The 27,051-nt window shown below is 37.7% G+C and overlaps 1 protein-coding gene across 6 annotated transcripts in view; it reads left to right on the top strand.

Moving 5' to 3' along the window:
• RAB3C (RAB3C, member RAS oncogene family) overlaps nt 1-27,051 on the top strand; it is a 300,766-nt gene that overhangs the window by 266,636 nt on the left and 7,079 nt on the right. For 5 of the 6 annotated variants that reach the window (XM_054688404.1, XM_054688407.1, XM_054688408.1 and 2 more), the window contains one exon: nt 24,224-24,640. In XM_054688404.1, coding sequence (XP_054544379.1) covers nt 24,224-24,411 — 188 coding nt within the window. In that variant the 3' untranslated portion in view covers nt 24,412-24,640. Of the gene's footprint in view, nt 1-24,223; nt 24,641-27,051 lie in introns of those variants that run through there. The other variant, XR_008549378.1, reaches the window with a different exon arrangement.

A 27,051-nucleotide genomic window follows, 5' to 3' on the forward strand; every position in this document is an offset into this window, starting at 1 on the left:
AAAATTGTTGCTGTGAGTTTCATTGCTAAGGGGATTTTGATTGGTTTATTGACTCAGCATTTTTACTGAGCAGCTGTTAAGTTCTTCATACCCTGCCAGACCTCACAGGACAGGAAGTAGGAGACCCACAGTCCCTGGGCTCTAGTTGCTGTCAGTCAAATGGGAAGACTAGGGATATAAACAAGAAAGCAGAAATAGCAAAACAACAACAAACAGGAGGAGATGGTAATGAGACAGATTCCAAGAGGAAAGCAACTGGTAAAGGGAGGCAGAAATGGGAGACAAGGATCAGAAGGAATGTGGGAGTGGAGTGGTGCAGAGGGGCAGATAAAGAACACTGCAGAGGAGACACGTACAGAGAAAAAGTGTGGAAACGAGCAGAACAGCTACGAAGAGATGAGTGATCAGAGGAGATAGAGATTGTATGGGTTAAATGTCTAGCTTAGGCTTGAATGGTCCCCAAAGGAGAGTAAATATGAAAACCACAGAGAGGAAAGGATAGATCATAAATAAAGAGCACAGTGGAGCAAAGACATTGAGAGGATCATTGAAAGGAAAAGCTGGAACCTAGTATAACTGTGGAAGTGTGCAGAGGTGTTGGAGACAATTCCAACCCTAGAACGAAAGAGCTGGAATTTTCCCCATCCCATATTTCTTTCACTACCCTTATTCTCCTCCTGCTTTTCCTTCACAGAGAACAATGCAGGATTCTTAGCAGGGAAGAATATTTATTTCCAAGCTTTATGGCCAGGACCTACAATAAGAAACCTATTCAGCCCACTATTCCAGTGGCTACATATAGAAAGAAAGAACAAAACAAAAGTTTCAAAAATACATTTTCCCTTGTTAGGTAAAATTCATTCTTATATTTTCTCTCATTTAATTGCTTGCATTTTTTATAATAATGGTCTGAACACACGAAATTTATCCTAGGACCCAATCATAGGCCTCAACCTACAATTTGAAAATATTGCTATAAAGGAGGTGCTTTGGGATTAAGCTGCAGAGAGTTTCAGCACAGACTGGTGACGCAGAGACCCCTTCCATGGCTCACTTTTTCACTAGTGATCTCAAAAATGAATGCGTACAGTCAAATCTGAGAAATTGACTATTTCCTCAAGATTAATGAGATTACTAGACTAAAGAGTATCACCTGAGGAGCACAAGAGACCTTCCACCAAAATACTTTGAGCCACCTTGGAGAAAGTCACTCAGTGGATGTCTGGTCTCTCTGTGACTGTCCTTCAGCCATTATCATCTCATTTATAGGGCCTCTCCCCATTTTATCAATTTATCCATTTTGTTAAAGTCTTAAAAACATGGCAGTCTTTCCTTAATCCTCTTAGCATTGTAGTAGTAGAGGATGGGAGGTCCTTCAGAGAGGAAAGGAAGGAAACCTGCAAGAGAGTTGGCAGAGCTACTTTCTGAGAACATCTCTTCCCTCCCTGTATTTTCTTGCATGTTGGGGGGGGGGCACTGCTACACAGATCATGTTGTCTCCATATATACATCATAAAATTGTTTGGTCCAGAGAAAGATAAATTGGGACCAAAAACTGTTTAGTGTCATCGGTACAAAAGAGGCAGGTAATAGGCTACATTTTTTACTACTCTAATAAATCACATGGTTGTTGAAAAGATCAGGTTATGGAAGAAATGTTAGAATGGTAGGAAGGCATCAAGAACTCTGCTGACTGACACAAACACTGTTTCATGCAGTACATAGATGCAGGAAACTTCCTGAAACTGAGGCAGACGTGTTTTATGCTCCCATGCAAGTTCTTCCAATGGTTTCAAATTGATTATTTTCTCTCTGTTCAATAAAACCCAGCAGTTGTCATAGCAACCCCACTTGTGCATTCTTGGAGAGTCATTTACCTCCTTTAATGTGGTTGATTCTCTTGAATACACACTTGCACAAATGATCATGAGATCTCCTTTGTATAGAAAAAGAAGTCTTAATTTAAAGGTTTTAAAGGTCTTTGCTTCATTTTTAGATTATTATAAGTCTCCTTTGTGCAGAATACCATCACATACAGAGGTTGGGCACTGTTTTTTAAATGTCATTACTATCTTGGCAGATGGCTCAAATAGCTGCTGTATTGATCTGGTTACAATCAATTCTCCATTGCAGATGATTATATGTATACATGTGTTCAGCCGAATGAGGGTACTTGATGGAACTCAGTTATAGCTGAGCTCCTTAAAATTCTTGTATGGCAGCTGCCCTTGCCAATCCAATTCAATTCTCTAAACATTTAGTAAGTATCTACAATATGCCAAAAGCTCAAAATATGATGATAAATAACCCTACATTCCTGGAACAATTATTATGGTGCCTGATAGATTTTACAGATAATGAGCATGTTTTAGGCCTGCCTTTTTTCTGGTCATTTTATTTCCTATGGTGCTGCTGGGCATGCCCTCCTTGTCAAACCTTGGCTTCCATCCCACAGTGCTCTTGGTTCTCTTTCCTCTCCAGCCAGGGCTTCTGTTTCTTAGGACACTCCTTCTGCCTCTTGCACTTGGGTTTTCCTCTGTCGGCCCCTCACCCTCTGTGTGTATGCCTGGCCACCCCCAAGGTTTGAACTCTCTGCCTGTTGACTAATCACTGCCAAATCATGTCCTAACCCCGACCTGACATAAGCGTCAGGCTTCTCTGCCCACCTGCCTGCTATGCATGCTCAGTTTCTCTGGCGTAGAGTGGGCTTCTGATCATCTATCTGGAAGCACACGGGGTTCTTTTTCAAGTATATCTGTTCTCAGCTTTGGACCTGCTGCATCAGTGTGTCTAAAGTTGAAGTCCAGGAATCTACATTTTTAACAAACACATGTTAAGTTTTCTCCTTAAGAACAGTGGCTTCAATGGTAAGGAGTGTTTGGCGAGGTCAGGGAAATGTCCTCAGAGCTGAACTGAACATTATTCTCTAGCTGAGATGATTCTTCCCATGCAAGTTTTTAAATCATTTTTAGAGGCAAATACTTTTAACAATAGATAAGAAGGTTTTGTATTTTTGTTTTGTATCAAATTTACAATATGGCAATAATCTATAGATGTACAATCAAGCACATAATTTAGGTTTTAAATGTAAAGCTGCTAAATATTAAATGAGAAAGTGGAAGAGATAATTAAATATATAAATTTTCCTAAAATGATGTAATTCAGCTGGGAATAAGAACAAAGCTTCTAATGAGGAAGAGATTTGTATTGCCTTGAAAATGTAGGAGAAAGAATACTTGAACCTTTTTCATAAGCCTTGAAATTGCAAAAGGCCTGAAGTTTCCCAAAAATGTAGTCAGAGAAACAAAGACTGCAGATAAATTAAAATTACTTCTGGAGAGAAGTGATTGTTTTTAATTAATAATTTATGAGGAGCAATTAACAGACACATATCTCCCATTTTCTCCAGTTAGACAATTGTCATTTTATCGTGGGCATGTATTAGTGAATTCCAGGCCCAGTCTCTGCAGCCTTCACGCTGGTCCAACCATAAAGTATCCTTACACTTTGCATTTTTTCCAAGTTGTAAAATTTGCCTCCTCTTATTTTTCCATTTAATCACTTTTTTATTTTAATTATTCACCTGATAAATATTTATCAAACACCTAATAGCTGGGTGTCATAAAATGTGTCTTCCCTCTCAGGAATTTGACATATGGTCTATGTATGATAAATACAATATTTCTGATATTATAATATGTAAATTATAATACATAATTTATTGTAGTTATATTATGACATATTATTTTAATACATAATTATAACACAAATATATGTAATATGGAGTTATGGTATAATACAAAATTTCAATACATATTATATAACATGTATTATATACATTATTTCATTATGTTATAGTATCTATAATACATAAATTAAACAGGACTAGAGAATTTCAAAACAAGTATAACTTGGAGAAGGAGGGTCATGGAGTTCCTTGCTTCTGTTTTAGGAATAAAGACTGACAAAAAGACACATTTTATGTCTAAAAACTGTAAAACATGTTTATTTTATAAATACTGGGCTCATTAAATAATTCTTTCAAGGTAATAATGTCTTGAAGTAGAAAAGAGAAAAAGATATGCTTGCACATAACAAAGAATATACTAAAGGATCCGATTATCTCTGAAGGATCTACGGTACAAGCATGATACATAATTTTTTCCAAGATCTGCATAAAGCAAGGAAGGCGATCCACTAGAGCTAACCAAGAGTTTAGACTCTGGGAGATTCTGTCTAATCAAGGGGAAGGGCTTGTGTACCTTCACTATTCTTGTGTACCTTGACTATGCTGGTTTTAGAGACAAGATCACTGGAGTGAATGAAATGTCACCCTAACCCCATCAGCAGACTCCACCTTCTTGGATTCTAATAACCACCCTGAGGACTCCTGCTGAGGCTGCAGGACCACAGGGTGTCTAATTTGGGAACTCCTATTCTGGTAGTCTCTAATCTGCTCCTACGGATCTTTTAGTGTAAACCAACCTGTCTTTCATTGCCAACCCAGATAGGAAAGAACAGAAAGGGTAGGATCCGCAATGTGAAGTCATGTTGTCACAGGAGCCCAGAACTTTGGAATTTATGTGATCTGAAACTAAGTCGTGAGATTCTCTGTACATTTTTCATCAAGGAGAAATATAATAGGATTGCAACCTTCCTATACTGCTAAGCTCCGCTTGAATCATCATATCCTTGGTGCAACCTTGAGTTACATAAGAGGTTTTAACTGAATTTAGTTTTCTCTCTTACAATCCTAGAAAGAAGTAGGGTCTATGTAACTAGTAAAATCTACTTAAATTCTGTTCTCGAACCTTACAGTCATTCAGTGACTGTCACATAAAAAATGTGAGAAAAGGACCTAAAGGTAAATTCTTGCAAATGTAATCTTACTCAGTTTCTCTCTTCAAAAAGTGCAAAGCTTGCTGGAATCTCTAAATAATAAACTCCTCAGTGACTCTGCTGTGCTTTGTAAGAAATTTCTGGGGGAAAAAATCAATTTTTTAGGATATAACTGACATGAAACAAATTAGTTTCATGTGTACAGCATAATGATTCAATATTTGTGTATGTTGTGAAATGATCACAAGTCTTGTTAACATTCATCATCATACAGTTACATATTTCTTTTTTTTATGATGAGAACTTCTAAGTTCTACTCTCAGTTGTTAGTGACTCCAATAAAAATTTAGCACAGTCTTCTTGTCTAATTAACCCACTGAGTTAAATCAGCCAAAGATTCTCTTTTCAAGTGCTCTTGGGGTCATGTTAGGTATTTTTTATCTCTTTTGACAGGAGATAGATGCTTCGAAGACAGAATTTTAGTATAATATAGTTTTTTAATCATTCACTCATTCATTTAACATTATTGAACTCTGTTGGTCAGGCATTATGATTAAAGAGATAATACAACCAAATTTCTTGCCCCCAGGAACACTAGTTTCGAGAGGGACACAAAAATAAAGACTTTAAAAGGCAGTGTTTAAGTGCTACAGTGGAAGTATGGACGCAGTGATGGAGAGCTAGCTAGTAAGATTTAGAATATCCCCCTGTCTGGAGACTCTGTGAAAGGTCACACCGAGAAGACGATATTTAAACCAAATCATGAAGTCTGACTAGGATTTAGTAGTTGGACAAAAAGGTGATGGTCTGTCCCTGTAGGCAGAGGAAACGGATCTGAAGAGGTCTGATCTGCTACTGAGAGCCTTGTTCACAGGGCTAAAGAACTCAGCTCTGTTTTTCTCAGGCTAAGGAAGCAATGCTGGGTTTTAAACAGGGAGTGACAAGATCGGTTCCCTGAGATCAACTATGTTGGTAATATTCACAAAATTAGGGTGTTTAAGAAGATCAACCAGGGTACAAAGAAAATATTACATATATTTGTATCTCAATGTAATGATTAAGTTACTAATTATGCTTTACAATGAGTCTATTGTACATTATATAATTTGCACATAAATATTTGTGTATTAGCCCAGTGCTGAATCTTTTTTCTCAACTGTAAGAATTGTTAAAATTGTTCAGAGCACATTGTTCAGAGCACTGGTCACAGGGGAGATCTGGAGTACTCATGTACACACATCAGTCTGTGAATCTGGGCCCAAAACAGGGAGCGTTTTAGCAGCTCAGGTGATTCCAGTGTCAGCAGGTTGAGAACCCTGGTTTAGGCCCTCCCCACATGTCTTGAGGCTGAGGACCACAGGCTCAAACTAAGTATCAAAAGAGAGAATACAAATGAGAGAATGTTTTAAACATTTTGGCAGTAGAACTAAAAACACTTAGTGAATGTCTGGATATTGAGTGCCAAGGAGATGGAGGCATAAAAGATGACAAAAATAAAGCCTTTAAAGGCAGTATTTAAGTGCCACAGTGTGTTTTTGGCTTGAGTAACTGATCAGAGTCATCATGGTGGAGAGAATGTGGGAATAAAACAGAATGTTAATACACAAAAGGGCAGAAGTGCAGACTGAGGCTCAGAGGAAGGAGAATGGAGATCCTTGGTGGAGAGTCATAGGGTGAATGGACAAGATCTAGTGAGCCAGCAAGATCCATTCACATCAGCCCTGAAAATAAGTAAATGATTGTTCAAATATAAGTAACCACCCTTTTCCATGAAATTATATTTTTATAAGTTTTTAAAAGTTTCTGTATTAAATGCATTTTTGTGTAACATAAGGTAGTACAAAAAAAGATAAATCTTAAGAACTGGCCGTCATGGCTATGTCATAGTGTGAACCTTCCCTTTAGCAACAGACAACTGCTGGCTTTATGGTTTGGAGAGCTACTCATTTTTTATAGCTGATCTTGATTCATGGGCTCCAGCCTGTCCAGAGTGCATTAGATTAGCTTTCCACGTAGCTGGGATACTAAATCCAGACAAGCATGAGCAGTCCTGGTGGTGGGCACATTCTTACCTTGGCCATTTAAAATTTTGTAGCTCAGACCTGCAATGTTTCCTTCAGTCACCTAACTTTAATAAAGGATGATGGTATTTTCCATTGATTATATATATATATATATATATATATATATATATGTATATTTTTTCCCTTGCTGTGACAAAAACTGTTCCATAATGCCAGGTTGAGAAGCCAGACACTCTAATGAGGAGAGCATTGCCTTGGAAGCCTATTTTTAAAATGCAAACCACCTGCTCCAAATATGCATTAACTCCGTTCAGCAGCTTTTAAAGATTTATTTAAATCTTAATTGTAGTAGAACAGGGATTGCCAACGTTTGGATTTAGCAGGGAGCCCCAGAAATGCTATTTCAATGTTTAAGTAGCTATCTGCACACAGTTCTCTGCCACCCAACCATTTTTACCACTGGCTTACTTTCCTTTTGACTTCAGTATTCCTAAGCAATGTGAAGCAAACCTACAGGCATACATGGTAATGTGCTGAGTTGGCCGAGGTGTGGTCATCCTCATGGGGTAGGAAGGAAAGGGACTCCTACTTCCTCCTGGTCCTGACCTCCTTTGAGCTCCGCAGTTTCTTTTCTAATGACTTTTGATCTCCATTATTTCATGACATTATGGCAGCTGAAATTTCACTCCTCAGCAACTGTCTGTACCTTATGAATAAAGAGCCCATTAATCACAGTTTGCCAGAACAGTCCCAATGTATGCTCATTTCTAAGTGTGTTACTAGCACCCCTTCTTTTTTATTATTTTTTAATTAAATATTTTATTTTTTATAACTCTTACATCTTTTTTCATCTTTGCACAATGTATGCATTTTCATTTTGGTTATATTCCCCATACAATTGCACCACCCCCTTATTTTGACTCTAGTCCTTCCTTAACCCACCCCTCCCTCCCCCCGCCACCCGCTGTAGTGTGTCTCTGGTTTACAGTTGCTTGTTGACTTTGATTTTAACTTTGTATTGATTAGTCTTTTTTTAGAATAAAATATTTTTTAGAATAAAATATTTCAATATTTTATTTTTTTAATTTAAGTTTTATTTTTATATTCCCCATACAATTACAACCCCCTTATTTTGACCCCAATCCCTCCTTTCCCGGCCCCCCACCCCTCATAGAGTGTCTCTGGTTCATAGTTGTTTGTTGATTTTGATATTTTCTTTTTTATAGTTATTCTTTTTCCTGGTCCCTTATTTAGTTTCTAGATTCCTGCTATGAGTGCGACCATCTGGTATTTTTCTTTTTCTTTCTGGCTTATTTCGCTGAGCATGGTCCCTTCCAGCTCCGTCCATGTTGCTGCAAACTGCATGTGTTTATCTTTTTTGAATGCTGAGTAATATTCCATTGTGTATATGTACCACATCTTCTTGATCCAGTCATCTATTTTGGGGCATTTGGGTTGTTTCCAAAGCTTAGCTATTGTAAATAGTGCTGCTATAAACATAGGGGTGCAGGTGCCCTTTGGAATTACTGTTTCTGTGTCCTTTGGGTAAATACCTAGGAGTGGAATTGCTGGATCATATGGAAGCTCTATGTTTAGTAGGTCCAGAAATCTCCACACAGCTCTCCATAGTGGTTGGACCAGTTTGCACTCCCACCAACAGTGCAGGAGAGTTCCTTTTTCTCCACAACCTTGCCAGCATTTGTTGCTAGTTTTTTTAATATGTGCCATTCTCACTGGTGTGAGATGGTATCTCATTGTAGTTTTGATTTGCATTTCCCTGATGACAAGTGATGTTGAACATTTTTCCATATGCCTGTTGGCCATTTGCATTTCCTCTTCAGAGAAGTTTCTTTTTAGCTCTTCTGCCCACTTTTTGACTGGATTATTTTCTTTGTTTTTGTTGAGTCTCGTCAGCTTTTTGTAGATTTTTGTGATCAGTCCTTTATCATTAGTGTTGTGTGCAAAAATGTTCTCCCAGTTGGTGGGGTTTCTCTTTGTTTTTGTTATTGTCTCTTTTGCTGTGCAGAAGCTCTTTAATTTGATGTAGTCCCAGCTGTTTATCTTTGCCTTCACTATCACTGTTTTGGGTGATGTGTCTGTAAAGATGTCTTTGATGTGCATATCACGTAGTGTTTCGCCTATATTTCCTTCTATGTATTTTATGGTTTCAGGTCTTATGTCTAGTTCTTTAATCCATTTTGAGTTGGTTTTTGTGCATGGTGTGAGGTAGTAGTCAAACTTCATTCTTTTGCATGTAGTGACCCAGTTTTCCCAGCACCATTTATTCAACAAACTTTCTTTGCTCCAGTGCATATTCTTTGCTCCTTTGTCAAAGATTAGTGGGTTTATTTCTGGATTTTCTATTCAATTCAATTGGTCTGTGTGTCTGTTCTTGTTCCAATACGATGCAGTTTTGTTGATTATGGCTTTGTGCTATATTTTGAAGTCTGGGAGTGTGATGTCTCCATTCCCTTCTCTTTTTTTATCAGGAGAGCTTTGGCTATTTGGTGTTTTTGGTGATTCCATATGAATTTCATCAATAATTGTTCTATTTCTTTGAAGAATGACATTGAAATTTTTATTGGAATAGCAATGAATCTGTATATTGCTTTTGGTAGGATGGCCATGTTAATAATGTTTATTCTTCCAATCCATGACAGGGGATGTCTTTCCATTTCTTTGTGTCTTCTATTTCTTTTAACAGTGTTTTATAGCTTTTTTTGTATAGGTCCTTTACCTCTTTTATTAGATTTATTCCCAAGTATTTGATTTTTTTTGTTTCGATAATAAAAGGGATGGTTTTCTTGATTTCTTCTTCTTCAGATTTATTGTTTGTGTATAGGAAGGCTACTGACTTTTGCGTGTTGATTTTGTATCCTGCCACTTTACTGAACTGATTGATGAGTTGAATTAGTTTTTCTGTGGAGTTTTTGGGGTTCTCTATGTATATTATCATATCATCTGCAAATAATGATAGTTTAACTTCTTCTTTTCCTATTTGGATTCCTTGTATGTCTTTCTCTTGTCTTATTGCTCTGGCTAGGACTTCCAGTATTATATTGAAAAGCAGTGGTGAGAGTGGAAATCCGGTCTTGTTCCAGATCTTAATGGAAATGCTTTTAGTTTTTCACCATTGAGAATGATACTGGCTGTTGGCTTGTCACAGATGGCCTTTATGATGTTGAGGTATGTTCCTTGTATCCCAAGAATTTCAAGGGCTTTTATCATGAATGGGTGTTGTACTTTGTCAGAAGCTTTCTCAGCATCTATTGATATTATCATATGGTTTTTATATTTCTTTTTGTTGATGTGTTGGATGACATCGATTGATTTTCGGATGTTGAACCATCCTTGTGTCCCTGGAATTAATCCTACTTGGTCATGGTGAATTATCTTATGGATACATTGTTGGATTCTGATAGCTAAAATTTTATTGAGGATTTTTGCATCAATGTTCATTAGAGAGATTGGCCTGTAGTTTTCTTTTTTTGTGTTGTCCTTGTTCGGTTTTGCTATTAGTATAATGTTGGCTTCATGGAACATATTTGGTATTATCCCTTCCTTCTCAATTTTTTGGAAGAGTTTGTAAAGGATAGGCACTAATTAGTCTCTGAATGTTTGGTAGAATTCATTTGTAAATCCATCAGGTTCTGGGCTTTTGTTTTTGGGGAGGTTTTTGATTACCATTTCAATTTCACTGCATGTAATTGGTCTGTTTAGGTGTTCTATTTCTTCTTTATTGAGCTTTGGGTGATTGTAGAGTTGTAGGAATTTGTCCATCTCTTCTAGATTGCTGAACTTGTTTCCATATAACTGTTCATAGTAGTTTCTGATTATTCTTTTTATTTCTGCTGTGTCCATTGTGATTTCTCCTCTTTCATTTGTGATCGTGTTTATATGTGCTTTCTCCCGTTTTTCCTTTGTGAGCCTGGCTAGGGGTTTGTATATTTTATTTATTTTTTTGAACAACCAGCTTTTGGTTTCATTGATCTTTTGGATTGTTTTTTTTTAGTTTCTATTTCATTTATTTCTGCTTTGATTATTATTATTTCTTCTAGTTTTGGGGTTTTGTTGTTGTGCTTTTTCTAGTTCTTTGAGCTTTTAGATTTGGTTGTTTCTTTTTCTTATTTCTTGATGTGAGCCTCTATTGCTATATATTTTCCTTTTATTACTGCTTTTGCTGCATCCCATACATTTAGGAAATTGGTGGCCTCCTTGTCATTCAACTCAAAGAATTTTTTAATTTCTTCTTTGATCTCCTCATTAGTCCAGTGGTCTTCCAGTAGTGTGGGTTTCAATCTCCATGAGGTAGGAGAATTCCTTGCTGCCTTTTCATGGTTTATTTCTAGCTTGATGCCTTCATGGTCAGAGAAGGAGGTTGGTATGATTTCAATCTTGGTGTATCTGTTGATGTTTGTCTTGTATCCCAGTATGTGATTGATCCTGGAGAATGATCCGTGTGCACTTGAGAAAAATGTGTACTTAGATTTTGGGGGGTTTAGCGTTCTATAGATGTCTGTTAAGCCCAGGCACTCTAGATCCTTATTTAGAGCTTTCGTGTCTTTACTTATATTTTGTCTTGTTGATCTATCCATTGTTGATAATGGTGTGTTGAAGTCTCCTACTACCTATGTGTTTGATGTCTATTTTCAAAGATGATAATAGTTGTCTGATATATTTTGGTGCTCCTTCATTTGGTGAATATATGTTAATGAGTGTTATTTTTTCTTGAAGTATTGTCCCCTTGATCATAGTGTAGTGAACGTTGGGGTCTCTTTTTACCTTTTTGAGTTTGAAATCTGTTTTATCTGATATAAGTATAGCTGTTCCTGCTTTCTTTTTGGTCCATTTGCTTGTAGGATTGTTTTCCATCCTTAACTTTGAGTATGTTTTTATCTTTTGTAGTTAAATGTGTTTCCTGGAGACGGCAAAAGGTTGGGTTTTGTTTCATAATCCAGCCTGCAACTCTGTGTCTTTTTATTGAAGAGTTTAATCCATTTACATTTAGAGTTAATATTGATATGTTAGCACCTGTATTTACCATTGTGTTTGTCTTTCCTCTGGTTTTATTCATTTATTCTTTTAATAACTTTTTTTTTTTGGCCTTCTTTCGTTGTTATTCATCCTTCTGTTGGTTCTGGCTTTAGGGCTCCTTGCAGTATTTTTTGGAGTGGGGGTTTAGTCGTAGTGAAATCCCAGATTTTCTGTTTGTCTGGGAAGGTCCTTATTCTTTCTTCATAGAGGAAGGAAAGCTTTGCAGGATAGAGTATTCTTGGTTGGCATTTGTTGTCTTAGAGTCTGTTGACTATGTCCCTCCACTCTCTCCTTGTCCGTAGTGTTTCTTCAGAGAAGTGTGATGTCAGTCTGATTGGTTTTCCTTTGAATGTTATCTGTTTCTTCCCTCTTATCAGTTTCATTATTTTTTCCTTATCTTGGATTCTTGGGAGCTTTACTATTACGTGTCTTGTACTAGCACCCCCTTTCAATCTCAAAAGGGACTTACTTTGGATAAGAAATTTTATGGCCATCCAACCCATGAAAACTTGTGTGTCCTACACTCAACTTCCTCTCTGACCTAAGGGTTCTGCATCCTCCCCTCTTTCAAACTTCCACACTTAACATTCTCTCATTCCCCTGTGCATGTATTTCAAGACCCTGGCAAATCTTTTACCCATTGTTTTCTTGAGCCATCTGCATTAACCTAAATGGTCTCTGCTATCCTCTTCCTCTCTCATCTAGAGCTCTACCAATACTTTTCATCTCTGGCATATCTCCATTACCAAAAGTCTAGCTGCCAATATGCCCATATGACCCCACTGAAGAGCCTCCAAACTCCCAGGGTCCTACCGTTTGTGGATCAAAGCTCTAACCAATTCTCAACTTACACATCTCTTGTCCCATCTTAAAAAAGTGTCCATTCTTCTTTCCTGGATTTGACTCCAACCCCCACCTGTGTTCCTTCTTAGAATGTTCTTCCAGTTTGTGCCTTTTCCCATTCACATGAGCTCGCCAATTTTTGTGAGCTGTTTAAAAATGAACCCAGTTCATAGAACAAGATCTTTGTAAAGTGCTGCTTTTTTAATTTGATTTTTAAAAACAACCATAAAAGGCTAATATCAGTCTTAATTTAACAGTACAATTAAAGACAGATACAAGAAAGACAAGTCAAAGCATTTGGAAACAGCTTAATCTGCTAAGTGATGAGAGTTGAAAGAGCTCAAATCAAGGACTGTTTGCTCGCTCAAAATTGTGAAACACATTCTTGGTGGCTGCAGTTGGCAGAGGTCCAGGTCTGTTTATCAGTTTTGCACACTTGCCAATGTTATTTCCTTTCAGGGCTAAATTATCATAGAATTAACAAATCACACTAACCAAACTCACAAGGGACTGATTTCTAATTAAAATTGCCTTTCATTATTTGCACTGAGAAAATGTAAATGTCACATCATTGATAATGTTCCTGTCAGATAATCAGTGCATTCTTTTATTAGTAGGAAAAAAAACCCTTGTGAAAGGCATTTGATTTCATAAGGTTTCTCAGTGGCTCTAAATCAAAGAAAAGGGAATTCAATGATAACCATTTATTCTTTTTTCCAGTGTGTGCTTAGTATGTGCCAGGTCTGTGGTATCAAGGGAATCCCAGGGAACATGCACAAAAATATGCTCCCTTACCCCAGGACAGCTGGGGTGGCATACAAGCCTGCTGTCTACACTGCTCGGTACCAGCACCCAGTCCTCTCCCCTTCACAACACGGGACAGTAAACCCAAGACTCTCCTTTTATTTTTTTTGCTCCATGATGACACTTTATTCTCTCTTAACACACTAACTTTGGGAATTGTAAATTCACTCACTGGTAAGAGAAATCCTGCTTTCCATATTAGAAATTTGGGGAACACTCTGGTCCCTTTATGGATTTTGGGAAATATTGTATTCTCATCAGAAAGTAATCTGTTAATCCTGTCTTGGAGTGAATTGTTTCTGCAGATGACTAATTTCATGTGCTTTCTGCATTTAGCAACTTTTTTCTCAGCAGGTAGCTTCTTCTTGTCTGGAACCTGAATTCCAAGGATATATCCCATTTGGTGCCCCTAGGTTCCTCTTCCCAGCACCATACAGACTAAAACATGGTTTAATCTGTATTCATCCATGAAAGCCAACAGATAAAGTTTCCCACTAAGTCATATATATACAATATCCTCATTTTGTCTTTTGCCTTTTTAAACATTAAAAATATATCGAAGTAGCATTGCATTTAACATACAAGTCTCAGGTGCGTATCACTATACGTCATCAGTGTATACTACATTAACTATTAAAAGGCCAGTTCTATCTTTTACCCATACAATTAACCCCTTTAACACAGTTTACTCTCCCCCTTCCCTTTTCCCCCTTCCCTTCTGGTAACCATTAATTTGGTTCTATTTTCCAAAATTTTTTGCTTTGTTTTTTAGTTTATGCATTTGTTTGGTTTCTCTGTACCATATATGAGTGGACTCATACAGTGTTTATAATTCTCCATATGATTTGCATTACTAAGTATAATATCCTGTAAGTCCATCTGTATTGTTGCAAATGGCAGGATTTCATCTTTTTTAATAGCTTTTTTCCCACATAGGAGGAGTAGTCCATTGTGTCCCTAATACATCTTTATTCAATCATTGTTGATTCCCAGCTCTTGGTTATTATAAGGAATGCTGTAATAAACGTGGGGGGACATATATTTCTTTAAATGAGTGTCCTTATATTTGGGGGGACAAATACCCTGAAGTGACATAACTGAATAGTTCAGGATTTCTGTTTTTAATTTTTCTTAGGTATCTCCACTTTCTGTGATGGTTGCACTGGTTTGCATTTCCAACAATAATATGCAGCGGTTCCTTTCTTTTCACATACTTTCCAACACTTGTTGCTTCTTGTCTTTTGGATGATAATTCCCAAGTGTGAGGTGATATTTCATTGTTTTAATATGAATTTCCCTAACAAGAGTTGTAAACATCTTCTCATGTAACATGTTAATATTAGTCATCTGTGTATCTTCTTTGGGAAAATATTCATATCCTCTGCCTATTTTTTAGTCAAGTTGTCTTGTTGAGTTGTATGAGTTGTTCATATAGTTTGAAAATCAACCCTTTGTCAAGGGTATGATATGCAAATATGTTTTCCCTTTCAGTAGGCTGTCTTTTTGTTTTCAAGCAAGTTTCTTTAACTGTGCAGAGGCATTTTAATTTGATGTAACTCCATTTTTTATATTGCTTTTTTTACTCTTCCTGTTAGAGTTCAGTCCCCAAGATATACCTAAGGCCATGTCATGGAGTATATTGCTTATGTTTCCTTCCATACATTTTATGGTTTCAGGCATTATATTCAAGTCTTTATTATTTTTGTGCATTATTCATTGGTGTGAGGCAGTGGTGTAGTTTCATCCTTTTACATGTGACTATCCAGTTTTCCCAACATTATTTCTTAGAGACTTCCCTTGCTCCATTGTATGCTCTTGGCTCCTTTGTTGTAAAGTTGTCATATATGTGTGGCTTTATTTCTGATCTATAATTTCTGTACCATTGATCTGTGTATCTGTTTTTATTCAAATACCATGTTGTTTTAATTACTATCACTTTGTTGTATAGTTTCAAGTTGAGGTGGCATTAATAGCTTCATTTTCTTCTTTTGTTTTAAAGATCACTTTTACTACTCTTTTGAGTTCCAAATAAATTTCATAATATTTTGTTCTACTTCAGTTGTTAGGATTTTTATAGGGATTGTGTTGAATCTGTACATTGCTTTGTCTTACTCTACTTTCATTAGTTGTGAACTTCAGATTTTTTGATTGACTTCTAGTTTCAAACCATTGTGATCCCCAAAAATGCTTGAGAGGATTTAATTTTCATAAATTTGAGACTATATACTTGAGAATGTTGTTCTATGAATACTTGAAATGATTGTGTATTCTTTTGGTTTTTGGTGGAATGATTTGTAATTATTCAGTCCATCTCATCTAATTTGTCATTTAAGGCCATTTTTTCCTTGTTGATTTTCTATCTGCTTGTTGTGTCCATGGCCATAAGTGGTATGTTAAAAATTGTGGTATGTTAAAATGCGGTATGTTAAAATTGTGTTGCTGTCAGTGTCTCCCTTTAAGTCTGTTAATATTCACTTTATATATTTGGAACTCCTATGATAGAGGCATATATATTAATAAATGTTTTGTCTTCCTATTATAATGATCCCTTTATCTAAAAATCCACTTTTGTCTCTTGATACTTTTCTTGGTTGGAGTTATATGTCTTTGCCTTTCACTTTACCTAACTGATATTCATGTGGACTGGCTTTATTTGACTAAGAAATGACCATTCTTAGAAAGATATAAAGATGTTAGTGTTCATCATCCCATCCTCCTCTTTGTTGGCTCAATGAACAAACTAGCTGCTGCTAAAGTGATGGTCCCTTTTCCAGATACAAGATTTATCTGGAAGTGATAGCTTAACTACAACTTTCAGACCTATCGCATTATGAAGGAAAATAATTTGCAAGAAGCTTCACATACTTTTTATGTCTGCTCTGACAGGACAGCTAGGCTATGTTACCACAGAAAGGAGCTAGATTTAGACTTTGAGAAGAATTCCTTGACTTTAAAAATTGGTAAACACTGCTCAAGATTGATAAGAATTTCTACCCCCAAGAATGTTATTATGAAACTGACAGTTATCATATGGTGTTTGAGTGGGTGCTACCAGGATATAAAATGAACATTTGGAATGTGCAGATGTTAATAGTGTGGGTTTTAGCATGAGGTTTCAGCTCTTAAGTTACCAACTGTGTGGTTCAACTGCTTTTCTTGACTGTAAGGTGGACAGTGTAAGGTGCTTCATGGGGCTGTCCAGGGCTATTAAGTAAATGCAAAATGCCCAGCACAGTATCTGCACATAGCATATGCTCAAAGTTATGTGTATGATGCCACATCCTTGGATATCACAATGAAATTTCATTACTGTAGAACCTGCTATTTAAAAAGTTACTATACTGATTGCTCTATTTCATGTGCATCCCTCACAGCAAAATCCCTGCTCATTGATAGTACATATAAATGCTATTATAAATTGAAATCCTTTACCAAAAATAATGTCAATATTTTTGTTGACACTTTATGAATAGACTGTTTGAAAATTGTTTCCCTTATCACTGAAAAACTATTAAAATGTTAAGGAACAATGGGAACATTTAACAGATTTAATAGAACAAACACTTTTAAAACTATACCTATTTGCATATAAGCAATTACCCTGCCAATCATAAATGCTCCTTTTCCTTTTACTAAAATGAATCTGAAAGAACCTTCTTGACAGCAGTATTTGTCAATAGTTGTTAGTTTGGGTGTTGAAGTGTAACTAACCTGTATTTCTTTACATTTTTCAGAAATGTCTTTCATCACAGTTGAATAGAGCTGCTTTAATTTGTTTCATATCATAAATTTCCACAGGGCACAAACCAAAGTGACATTACATGGAATTCTGTGCTAGGTGAACTACACCTGGAAATAATTTACTGGCAAAACTGCTTACAAGTGTAGTCACTTCGTAACCATAAACAAAGGAAAAACTGCTTTTTCTCTTCATCCCATTTCACCACTTCTCCTAACCAATAAATCCTTCAGTTAACCAAGATCTGTTGGATGCACATTCTGGGCACCATATTAAATATTGTGTGGTGTGCAGAGCAACCCACATGTGATGTAAAATCTAATTGGGGAGCAAATGACAACTAGTTGGAGGAAGGGAATCAGAAATGACTGCTAAATGGATATGGCTTCTTTTGAGTGTGATGATGTTCTGAACTTAGATGGCTGGATAATACTGTGAATGTACTAAAAACCACTGAACTTTATAAAATGGTTCAAATGGTGCATTTTATATTATATGAATGTTGTATCTAGTACAAAACACCAAATATATAACAGAAAAATATTTGGTAGCAGGAGTGATTAGGCAAGACCTTGTAGTTTTGAGGTTTTTATTTCTTTTAAGGTGACACTGGTTTACAACACTATGTATGATTCATGGGTTCACATACCTCTTCAGTGTGTGTTACAATACCACACTTTCCAGCATGGGACTCCCAGTCCTTGTAGTTGAGCAAGGATTCAGCTATTTCTAAAGAATGTCAAACTCAAATGTGTACAGGCAACAGGCAGGTACTGTAAATAATTAAATGAGGAAAGCTACCAAGTGCGAGACTCAAAACACAGTTTGTAAGCAAATTAAATACACAGGTGATGTTTCAGAAAAGTAAAAAGGTGATGTTTAAAAAGTAAAAGTGAAAATCTGACATGCTTTAAAATCTGAAATTTTAAAGGTGGCTCAAAATGAGATTGTAGTTTTGAGGTTTTTGAGGTGACACTGGTTTACAACACTATATATGATGTGAGACAGCAGTAGCTGTCTTGAAGTATAAAATGGGGGGGTCACATTTCAAGAGAAAACTTGCAAGACCAAAACCATTGAGGGTTGTGTTCAGTCCAATTGACATGCATATTACAAGTGGAGAGTTTGGATATGGGGTATGAGCCCTGGAGGGACTCATTCATGCGATATGTGACTTTTTCCATATGGGATAAAGGTCAGTGCATGTTTGCCCTGTGATAGGACTTATTTGCAATTTATGGTGCATGACGTGTGCTAAGTAACATTGCACAGATGTCGTGATATGACATTTATCTGGTATGCAATAGATTTAGCTTGCATTCAATTTGCTGCATATCACACATCCCTCATGCAATGACATTGGATATGTGATACACATGACGTGTGATAGATATCACAAATCTGTGATAAGGCATTTATCTCATGCAATGTGACTGCATGCAATGAGCACATATCTCATACATTAGTGATGTTACTAAGTGCACACATGACAAGATATGCTGAATAGCCCATTATAGGGTGCAATATGTATCTCATAGTCAACTTATGTACAAGAAACATCGCATTCACTGTGATAGTTTATTGCATGTGATATATGAATTATTGCATATGTGATAAGTATATCATGCAGCTCTCATGCCATGCAACTTATTACATATGTGACCTACCATGTGCAATTACATACAGCTCACACATGTCCTCATGTGATAACATCATTTGTCACATGTAATACATGGCTTATGATACATGCAATAAACCCCTGCATGATAAAGCCTTCATTGAACATGTAAAATGCAAGTTATTGCATATACAATATGTGACATATCACACGTGTAATAAGCACCTTAGCAGATGCGTGCCATGCAACCTGCACAGTATTGCATATGTGATGTCTCATGTTGCATATGTAATAAGTGGCATATTGCTTTTTGCCATGTGCTAAGGCATTTATCACGTGTGATAAATTACATATTGCTTGGGCAAGAAATGCCAAAATAGCAATATGTCACTTATTACATATGCAATAAGACTCATAGCACATATATAATAAGCAACATATTGCTATTTTTGCCATGCATAAAGGCATTTATCACCCATGCAATATGCAACTTATCACACATGAGATAAATGCCTTAGTGCATGGCAAAAAATGGTAATATGTCACTTATTGCATATACAATAAGTCTTACATCACATAGGTAATAAGCAACATAGCACTACTTTTCATGTGCTAAGACATTTATCACACGTGCAATAAGTCACATATTACATGAGTACTAAGCGCTTTACACATGGCAAAAAAAAATATGTTCTTATTACACATGCAATATGTAATTTATCACACATGCAATAACTGTCTTAGCATATGGAAAGTCAGCAATGTGGCACTTATTACCTATGCAATAAATCACACAGCACACATGTAATAAGTGACATTGCTTTTTTTTTTTGACATGTGATAAGGCATTTACCTCACATACAATATGTAATTTATCGCACATATGATTAATGACTTAGCACATGGCAACAATAATGATGTCATTTATTGCATCTGTGATATGAAACTTATTGCATATGTAATACCATGCATATTGCATAGCACTCATGTGCTAAGGCACTTATTTCATGTGCAATATATTAGATATTGCATATGTAAGACACCATATTGCATGCTGTCATGTCTCTTTTTTATTACATATGCAATAAGGCATTTATTGTATGTGTGATAAGTTACATGTTGCCTGTGGCATAGGTGCCATGGTGTGTGAGGGCCATGCAATATCTGCTTTATTGCATATGTGTTGACTCACAGTTTATGCAATAAATGACATGTTGCTATTTTGTAATGGGTGGGGGGGGTGCTTATCACATATGTGATATGCAAATCACATGCTCTCATACATTGGTGCCCTTATATGCAATAAGCAACTTACAGCATATGCAATAAATAATATTGCTGTTTTGCTGTGCAGTGACATCACATGTGATATGTGATTTAGGGCATGTGCAATGTGCATATCACACATTTCCCATGCCCTGTGGCAGTTATCAGATACGTGATAAGTGACTTATGACATATGCAATAAACATTACAATTTGCAGCACAGTACAGCATTTGTGATGTGACAGCACACATGCAATAAGCTGCATATCACACAATTCTCATGAAATATTTATCTCATGCATTTTTGCACTGAGCAACATCACATTTAATGTGACTTCCCCATGTGATAACAGTATATTACATGTTTGCCAGACAATATGGCATTTATCCCATAGGTGATGTCGCATGTGCAATAAGTGACATATCACATAGTTGGCATGCTATATGCAGGCTGTGACATGTAATATAGCATTTATCACATAAATTAAGAATTAGTATATCACATATTAGCTGTGGAATGTAATGTGTACATAGGCTATAAGCACATACTTACCATGTCAGATTGTAACATTACATAGCTATATATCACATAGCAGATACAGAATGTATATACATATAAGTAATAGCTGATAATAAGCTATGTAAGTCTATATAATCTATAGCATTTATCATATATCTAACATCCAAAATAAGCTAATCTATACCATGATATATCGGCTATATGCCATCAGATATACACACTATAACATTAGTGATATACACACTATATAACATATATGGATTTCATATATATAATTACAATCCAATGGGAACCAAAGGTTAGCTTACCCCTCTGAATTGCATCTGTAGGAGCAGGAAAGATGTTTCAGTTAATAGTTCAAATAACAACTCTGCCATTACTGGCTGAGCAAGTAAGAGACCATTTGTCATCAGTAACTTGAAGAAATACTGGCACCAAACTCATAGATAAAATGAGTTAAAAGGTATAAAGTTGTTAATAATACATGTTATATAGGAACCACTCAAATGTTAGCGCACCATACCTATTGTGGCATTTTTCATTTTCTTGGCACTTTTACAGGCATTTTCTCATCTGAACCTCATGATAACCCTGTAAGGTGTGTAAGGAAAGAGTCATAAATAAACTGAGAAAAGGAGACTAACCCATGGTCTCACAGGTAGTTAGTATGCAATGTTAGTAGGCCTCGATCTCACATCTTCTGATTGATAAGCCATCCCTCTTTCCAGATCATGGCATCGCCTTCTCCAGTCACACTGGGTAACTATGTTCCATATCTGGGTCTGTTATAATATTACTTTCCTGGGACGCTGTTACTTTAACAGTTATATCTTTCTGGGGTCTCAGATTAAGGTTGGGATGCTGAGCACTTTCTGGCTCTTGCAGCTTCACTGGTCTGTCAAAACCCAGGTAAAAGGAATCACACCATCTTTTCATGGTACCCAAATCTTTTAAGCTTCATCAAATTCAGGGTGGCTCAGGGGTTAAATCTCAGCAATATCAAACAATCCCCAGCCACTATGGTCTGGGTTCAATCCCCAGTCAGGGAGCTAACCCACATGGCACAGCGGATCTCTCCTGTCTTGCCCACTGCTCCCCTTAGTGTATTTTAGTGGGTCCACCTGTTGTGCTCCCCACTTTCTCTAGTGAATCCTCTCACTCCCTGCAACTCTGACCTATATCCCAGTTCTTGTATGCATAAAGATAAAAGCAAGCTCAAGTAGGATATGCAACATATCTACCATCTGACGTTCTCTCTTAAAAAAAAAAGGGGGGGGCCTCCCTTGGTGGCGCAGCAGTTGAGCACTGGGCTGCGAAGCTGCCTGAAGCCTCTGCAGAGCCGGTTCGATCCCCGGCCACCTGCGAGGGTCCCACATGGCACGCAGACCTCTCCTGCCATGCCCCCCGCTGCTCCCCTCAGCAGTGTATTTCATCGGTCTTCCTATTCTGTTCCTGCTCTGGATTTGGTGAATTCTCTCACCCTCCCATGCTTCTGACTGTACCCAGTGCTTGTATAAATAATTAATTTTAAAAAAAATTATGTTTTTTACTCAGTTATGTTACTCAGTAAGAGAAATATTAGGAGACAAGCGAATCTCTCTGTTGTGTTTGGGGATTATTTTCTTCCAGGTGTCAGCCAGGGTCTTGACTTAAGTAAAGTTGGTATTTTGTGACAGAAAGCACCTTACCTAGAAAAATCCCCAGAAGGATGCAAAGTATTCTGCCATTTTAGCAATAAGAATAGTGCTTAGATCCATACTTCCTAAGTTCAAAATGTGAGGGAAAAAATGTTGGAAGTTGAATTATTTAGCCCTATATACTTTGTAAACATTAAGAAAGAGAATTTTGCTAACACTAGATGGCCAGATCTGTAGATCAAGAAATGCAGAAGTAGGAGCTACACAAGTGCTATAGAGAGACAAAAGAGACCTGCAGGCCAAAGTCCATTTGAAATATCTCCTGCTAGTTCATAGAGTCCAACTCTACTGCTGTTCCTTCCATTCAAATTCTGATATTATTCACTTGTACTTTAGCAATAAAATACTCAGCAAAATTCAAGCTCCTTGAAATTTTATCTCATGAGAATTGCTACCTTTCAATATTTTACTTAGGAAAAGAATTTCTGTGCTATTAGGAAATTTGACATGGATGTAAAATATTAAATCATTCTTCCTCCTTTGGTCCCAGGAGCTGGGATGAAATCACATGATTTAATCATTCTGGATCTATGTGGCTCCTCTGAGATAGGGGCAGATGTAACCACAACGATTTATAGGGTGTAAAATTCAGAATGGCTTAGAAAAGCATTTTTGTGTTCAGCCCAATACATCCTAAATCAACATTCTCTGAATGGACCAGAGCAATCCTAGCCTGGCCTACTGGGGAGGTTGTCATGGCAACTGGCAGCAAGCTCAGCCACTGGAATGTGCAAACAATAGAGCGATAAGGTTGTGCGTGCAAAGCAGCAGACTAAGGCGTCTGCCCAGGTACAATCACACATCAGAAGTGGGCAGCTGTCACCGCATTTAGAAAACACTTGCAATTCTGGCAGCACATTTGAAATTTATCACGTCCTTTCCCAGATGCTGGAGAAAATACTGCTGCTGCTAGGTGTGGAGAAATCAGCACCAGTAGATGCGGAGGTGTGCACAATCCCGGAGGGCTATTAGGCTTAACACAGCTCCCATTTCCTAAGGAGGCCAGAGCGTACTTAAGGTAGAGCTAATGATTCTTTAGTGCCACCTTGTGTCTAGTTAGATGTCAGAAATTGACCAAAAGCGCAACTTCAGACCATACCTTGAGCTATAGCTGGACAGTCATGGAGGTGGATTCTGCTCAAGTTTGGTAGTCCCTTTTGCAGGAGACATGAAGTCTTCTAAGTCTCAAATTAAATAAAAAAAAAATTGTTAGAGTCTGAAGTGGGTGAAATACCAAATCAGGGTAGTCCTAGGAATGATTGCCCAAGGGGTTGGTGGTGGGAATGAGAGAAGAAAGGGGTAGACAGACTCCTTGTTGAGGGTTTTAATGTTACTGTTACTAACTTTTGCAATGGAAATTTTTCTATTCAGCCCTGCTGGTGGGATAAGCGAATTAATAGAGAAAAATTAAAAGTATCACATTTCCTCTGTATAAGTCTTTTGTTCATGGTTAATGGTATAGCAAGATACAGGTTTCTCCCTCTCTCCAAAAGTATGAACATTCCTACCTGGTATGATTTTGATGGATTATTCTTGAGTCTGGGCACACTCAAAAGTTTTTTCTATAAATTAATGGTAACATTCCCAGATGCAAAATATAGCCTACTACCTACTTCCCAGGACCAACTAGGAACATTCTACTCTCAGACAGCGGAGGCAACCTGGGGCAGGGTTTGTTCAATGGGCCCCTTCTGTCCCTTTCTCATCTCTCACCTAAACAAACCCAGCCCATCCGCTGCTGTGCCACCATCACCCCATCGCATCCAAACTCATAATCAAGTCCCAAATTAATTTCAGCCAAAGTGTGACACGACCAAGCTGGATCTCTGTTTCTTCTAGGGTTTGAATTTTTTGAAACAAGTGCCAAGGACAACATTAACGTCAAGCAGACATTTGAACGTCTTGTGGATATCATCTGCGACAAAATGTCAGAGAGTTTGGAGACGGATCCGGCCATCACCGCGGCGAAGCAGAACACGAGACTCAAGGAAACCCCTCCTCCACCGCAGCCCAACTGCGGCTGCTAATGTCCCGGCAGACACAGGCAGCTCCGGGAGGCTCGGACGCCAGGAAACAGCATTTATAAATGGTCAGTTAGCCTTCGCGAATCCTGCCTGAAAATCGAAGGAAATCTATGATGTCAGTGGTTCATACATGCGTTCAATTCTTGGGAGATTTCCTATATTAATATGTGGCAAATGTGTGATCTAAATTTGTAAGGACTATCTATCCATCTCTAAACATCTGGTATTTGCATGTGATTTGTTATTTGTCTTTTAGGCTCTTTTTGTTTCAGGTTTCTTTTCAGATTAAGTTACTGCCAGGACCTCAGACTATAATTTCACCGCAATTGACTTGTGTACCATGAGTTGAAAATATATTCCTTACTCATAGAGATGACCACCAAGGAATTGCTTGTGTGTGAGTGAGGGGAGATCTCAGGACAACTTATTTGCTTTACTGTTAATTGAAAATCAAGTGGAAATATTATCAGGGATACTATCATGGGCCTGGTCAGTTTGCTCTTCCGGAAATGAGTTTTTTTCAATGTTATTAATAATTGAGGAGACCACTGAGGAAAGGAATTAAGATATTGTATTTAAGGCCCTTGCAGATTTCCTAAGAGATTAATATTTACCTGACTGGAACTGGATTAAAACAATAATCTTAGATCAGATGTTCAAGGAATACCCGAACCCAAGACTGCCCTTCTCACTGAATCTACCCAGGTTTCTAAATATTTGAAGGCACCGACAGATGAAAGGTGTCTGCTGTGTTATGCAACAAGCATTTTCACAAGGTGAGTGGCAGTGGAGTTCCAAGGCCTACACTTAGCCACCCCCAACACTTCCTCAACTGCCAGCCCTCAGTATCATAGACCACCACCAACACTTGGTTAACTCCAAGCTTGTTAGAGTCCCTCTACTTAGCTAACTGTTGTCTTCTATTCACACCTCAGCTTCCATGCTTTTACCTAAGTAGTTATTTAAACCATCTCTCAGTGGCCCCCATGTTGAGGGAAAAAACTTCTCTAATCTTTTGCAATTCCAGGTGTTCATAATTCTAAATCACACCTGCATTCTATAAGCCTTTAAATATGCTTCCCTCAGAAAACACTCTTTATTGCTGAGAGTTCTAGAAATACTTTAGGATGCCAAAAGCAATCTGAGAGGGGGAAGGAAACCAATTGAACACCCAGATTCTTTCTCCTGGATTCTTTGAGGATCATATGTGAATAATAAGCAAACAAACGCCACCAGCTGTTCTGAGGCTGAGGACTCCTGGCTCCAGCGAGCGTTCTTTCCAATCCAGGTGTTAAGAAGGAAGTGGGCGCAGCACGGGGGGATGTGTAATGACCACTCTGATGAGTGGGTTTCCCCCTTTTTTGGACAGTCATGTTCAAGGTAGATGCTTAGTTAAAAAAGTGCCTCATAAGTAGAGACACTTCCAGTGAAAGTTCTGGGTGCAGGGGTATTGACAGGGAACCATCCATAAATCTGTCGATAAATGCTTACAAAGTCAGGAAACTCGGTCCCATATCAGTGAGTTGGATGATGAAAATGATAGGAGTGCACTTGGGATGTTTTAAGCATATCCATGTTATTTCTCAGCTACTTAGCTTAAAATGAACAAATTGGTAATACATTTCTACTTCAGTACCCCACAAGGTAAGCCTTCGCTTAGTAAAGACGAGGCTCTACTCATGTTTTCTTAGACTTTAATGGGGAACGCAGCTTCAAAATCACAGAAACTGGAAAGAAAGAAATCAGAAGTTGGAGAGGAGTGAGAAATCAAAGCAGATTATTTTTTTGCAACAGAATCCTTTCTGTATGACTTTGTGATATTTTTATAACCTGGAGTAGACTCAGCCAGGTTCAGTGGCAATACTGTTAAACTCACTTTTTTAGATCTAATCTGAAGAATGGAAGTCGGGAAAACATTTCTGTCCCCTCTCCCAGCCCCTGTCCCACACATACACACTCACTTCAGGTCTAGCTGTGTTGCAGATTTCCCCCCTACAGAAGAATCTTGATATGTGTTCTTGTGAAGTGGAAAGCAGAGGGGAGAAATCTATACTGTGAAAAAATAAACGAGGGTGTTTAAAAAAAAAAAAGTGGAAAACAAAATGAGAGTAGAAAAGTATAAGAGAGAGACCTGATTTTCTTGCTCTCTTCTAAGCCACCACTGAAAGCTGATGCCAGTGAATTTAATTAGCCCTAAGGCCAGAAACCCCAAGCCAGGTGTCCACATGCACATGTCAAATGTGCCAAAGCTGAACTATTTTGTGCAGTCAGGGGAGGTGGTGGTACAGCCCCAGGATTCATCACTCGTGCCACAGCCAATTCTTCTTGGTTTCTATTTTCCAAACCTCAGCAGAAATAGAGCCTAACTGCCTGATTCTCGCTTCTGAAGCTCCCACTGCAGTGTAAATTTCGCTGAGTGAGAGAGAAGTTTCTAGAGAGGATTATCACAGAGCTCAAGTGAATAAACACTGATGTTTCTAATGTAAATCATGTATGAGGGGAGAATATTCTCTATTCTCAACCTCAAAAGATCCTGATAAAATTTGTCAGAGGAGCCAGTCCAAGGCTAACCATGCAAGGCCCTGTTGGCAGCCGCCTTCCTTATGAAACAGCACTGCAGTTCTTTTACCCACTCACCCTCAT

The sequence above is a fragment of the Talpa occidentalis genome, unplaced genomic scaffold (assembly GCF_014898055.3).
Source record: "Talpa occidentalis isolate TD23 unplaced genomic scaffold, MPIMG_talOcc4v2.1 talOcc4.6, whole genome shotgun sequence".
Classification (NCBI taxonomy): Eukaryota; Metazoa; Chordata; class Mammalia; order Eulipotyphla; family Talpidae; genus Talpa; species Talpa occidentalis.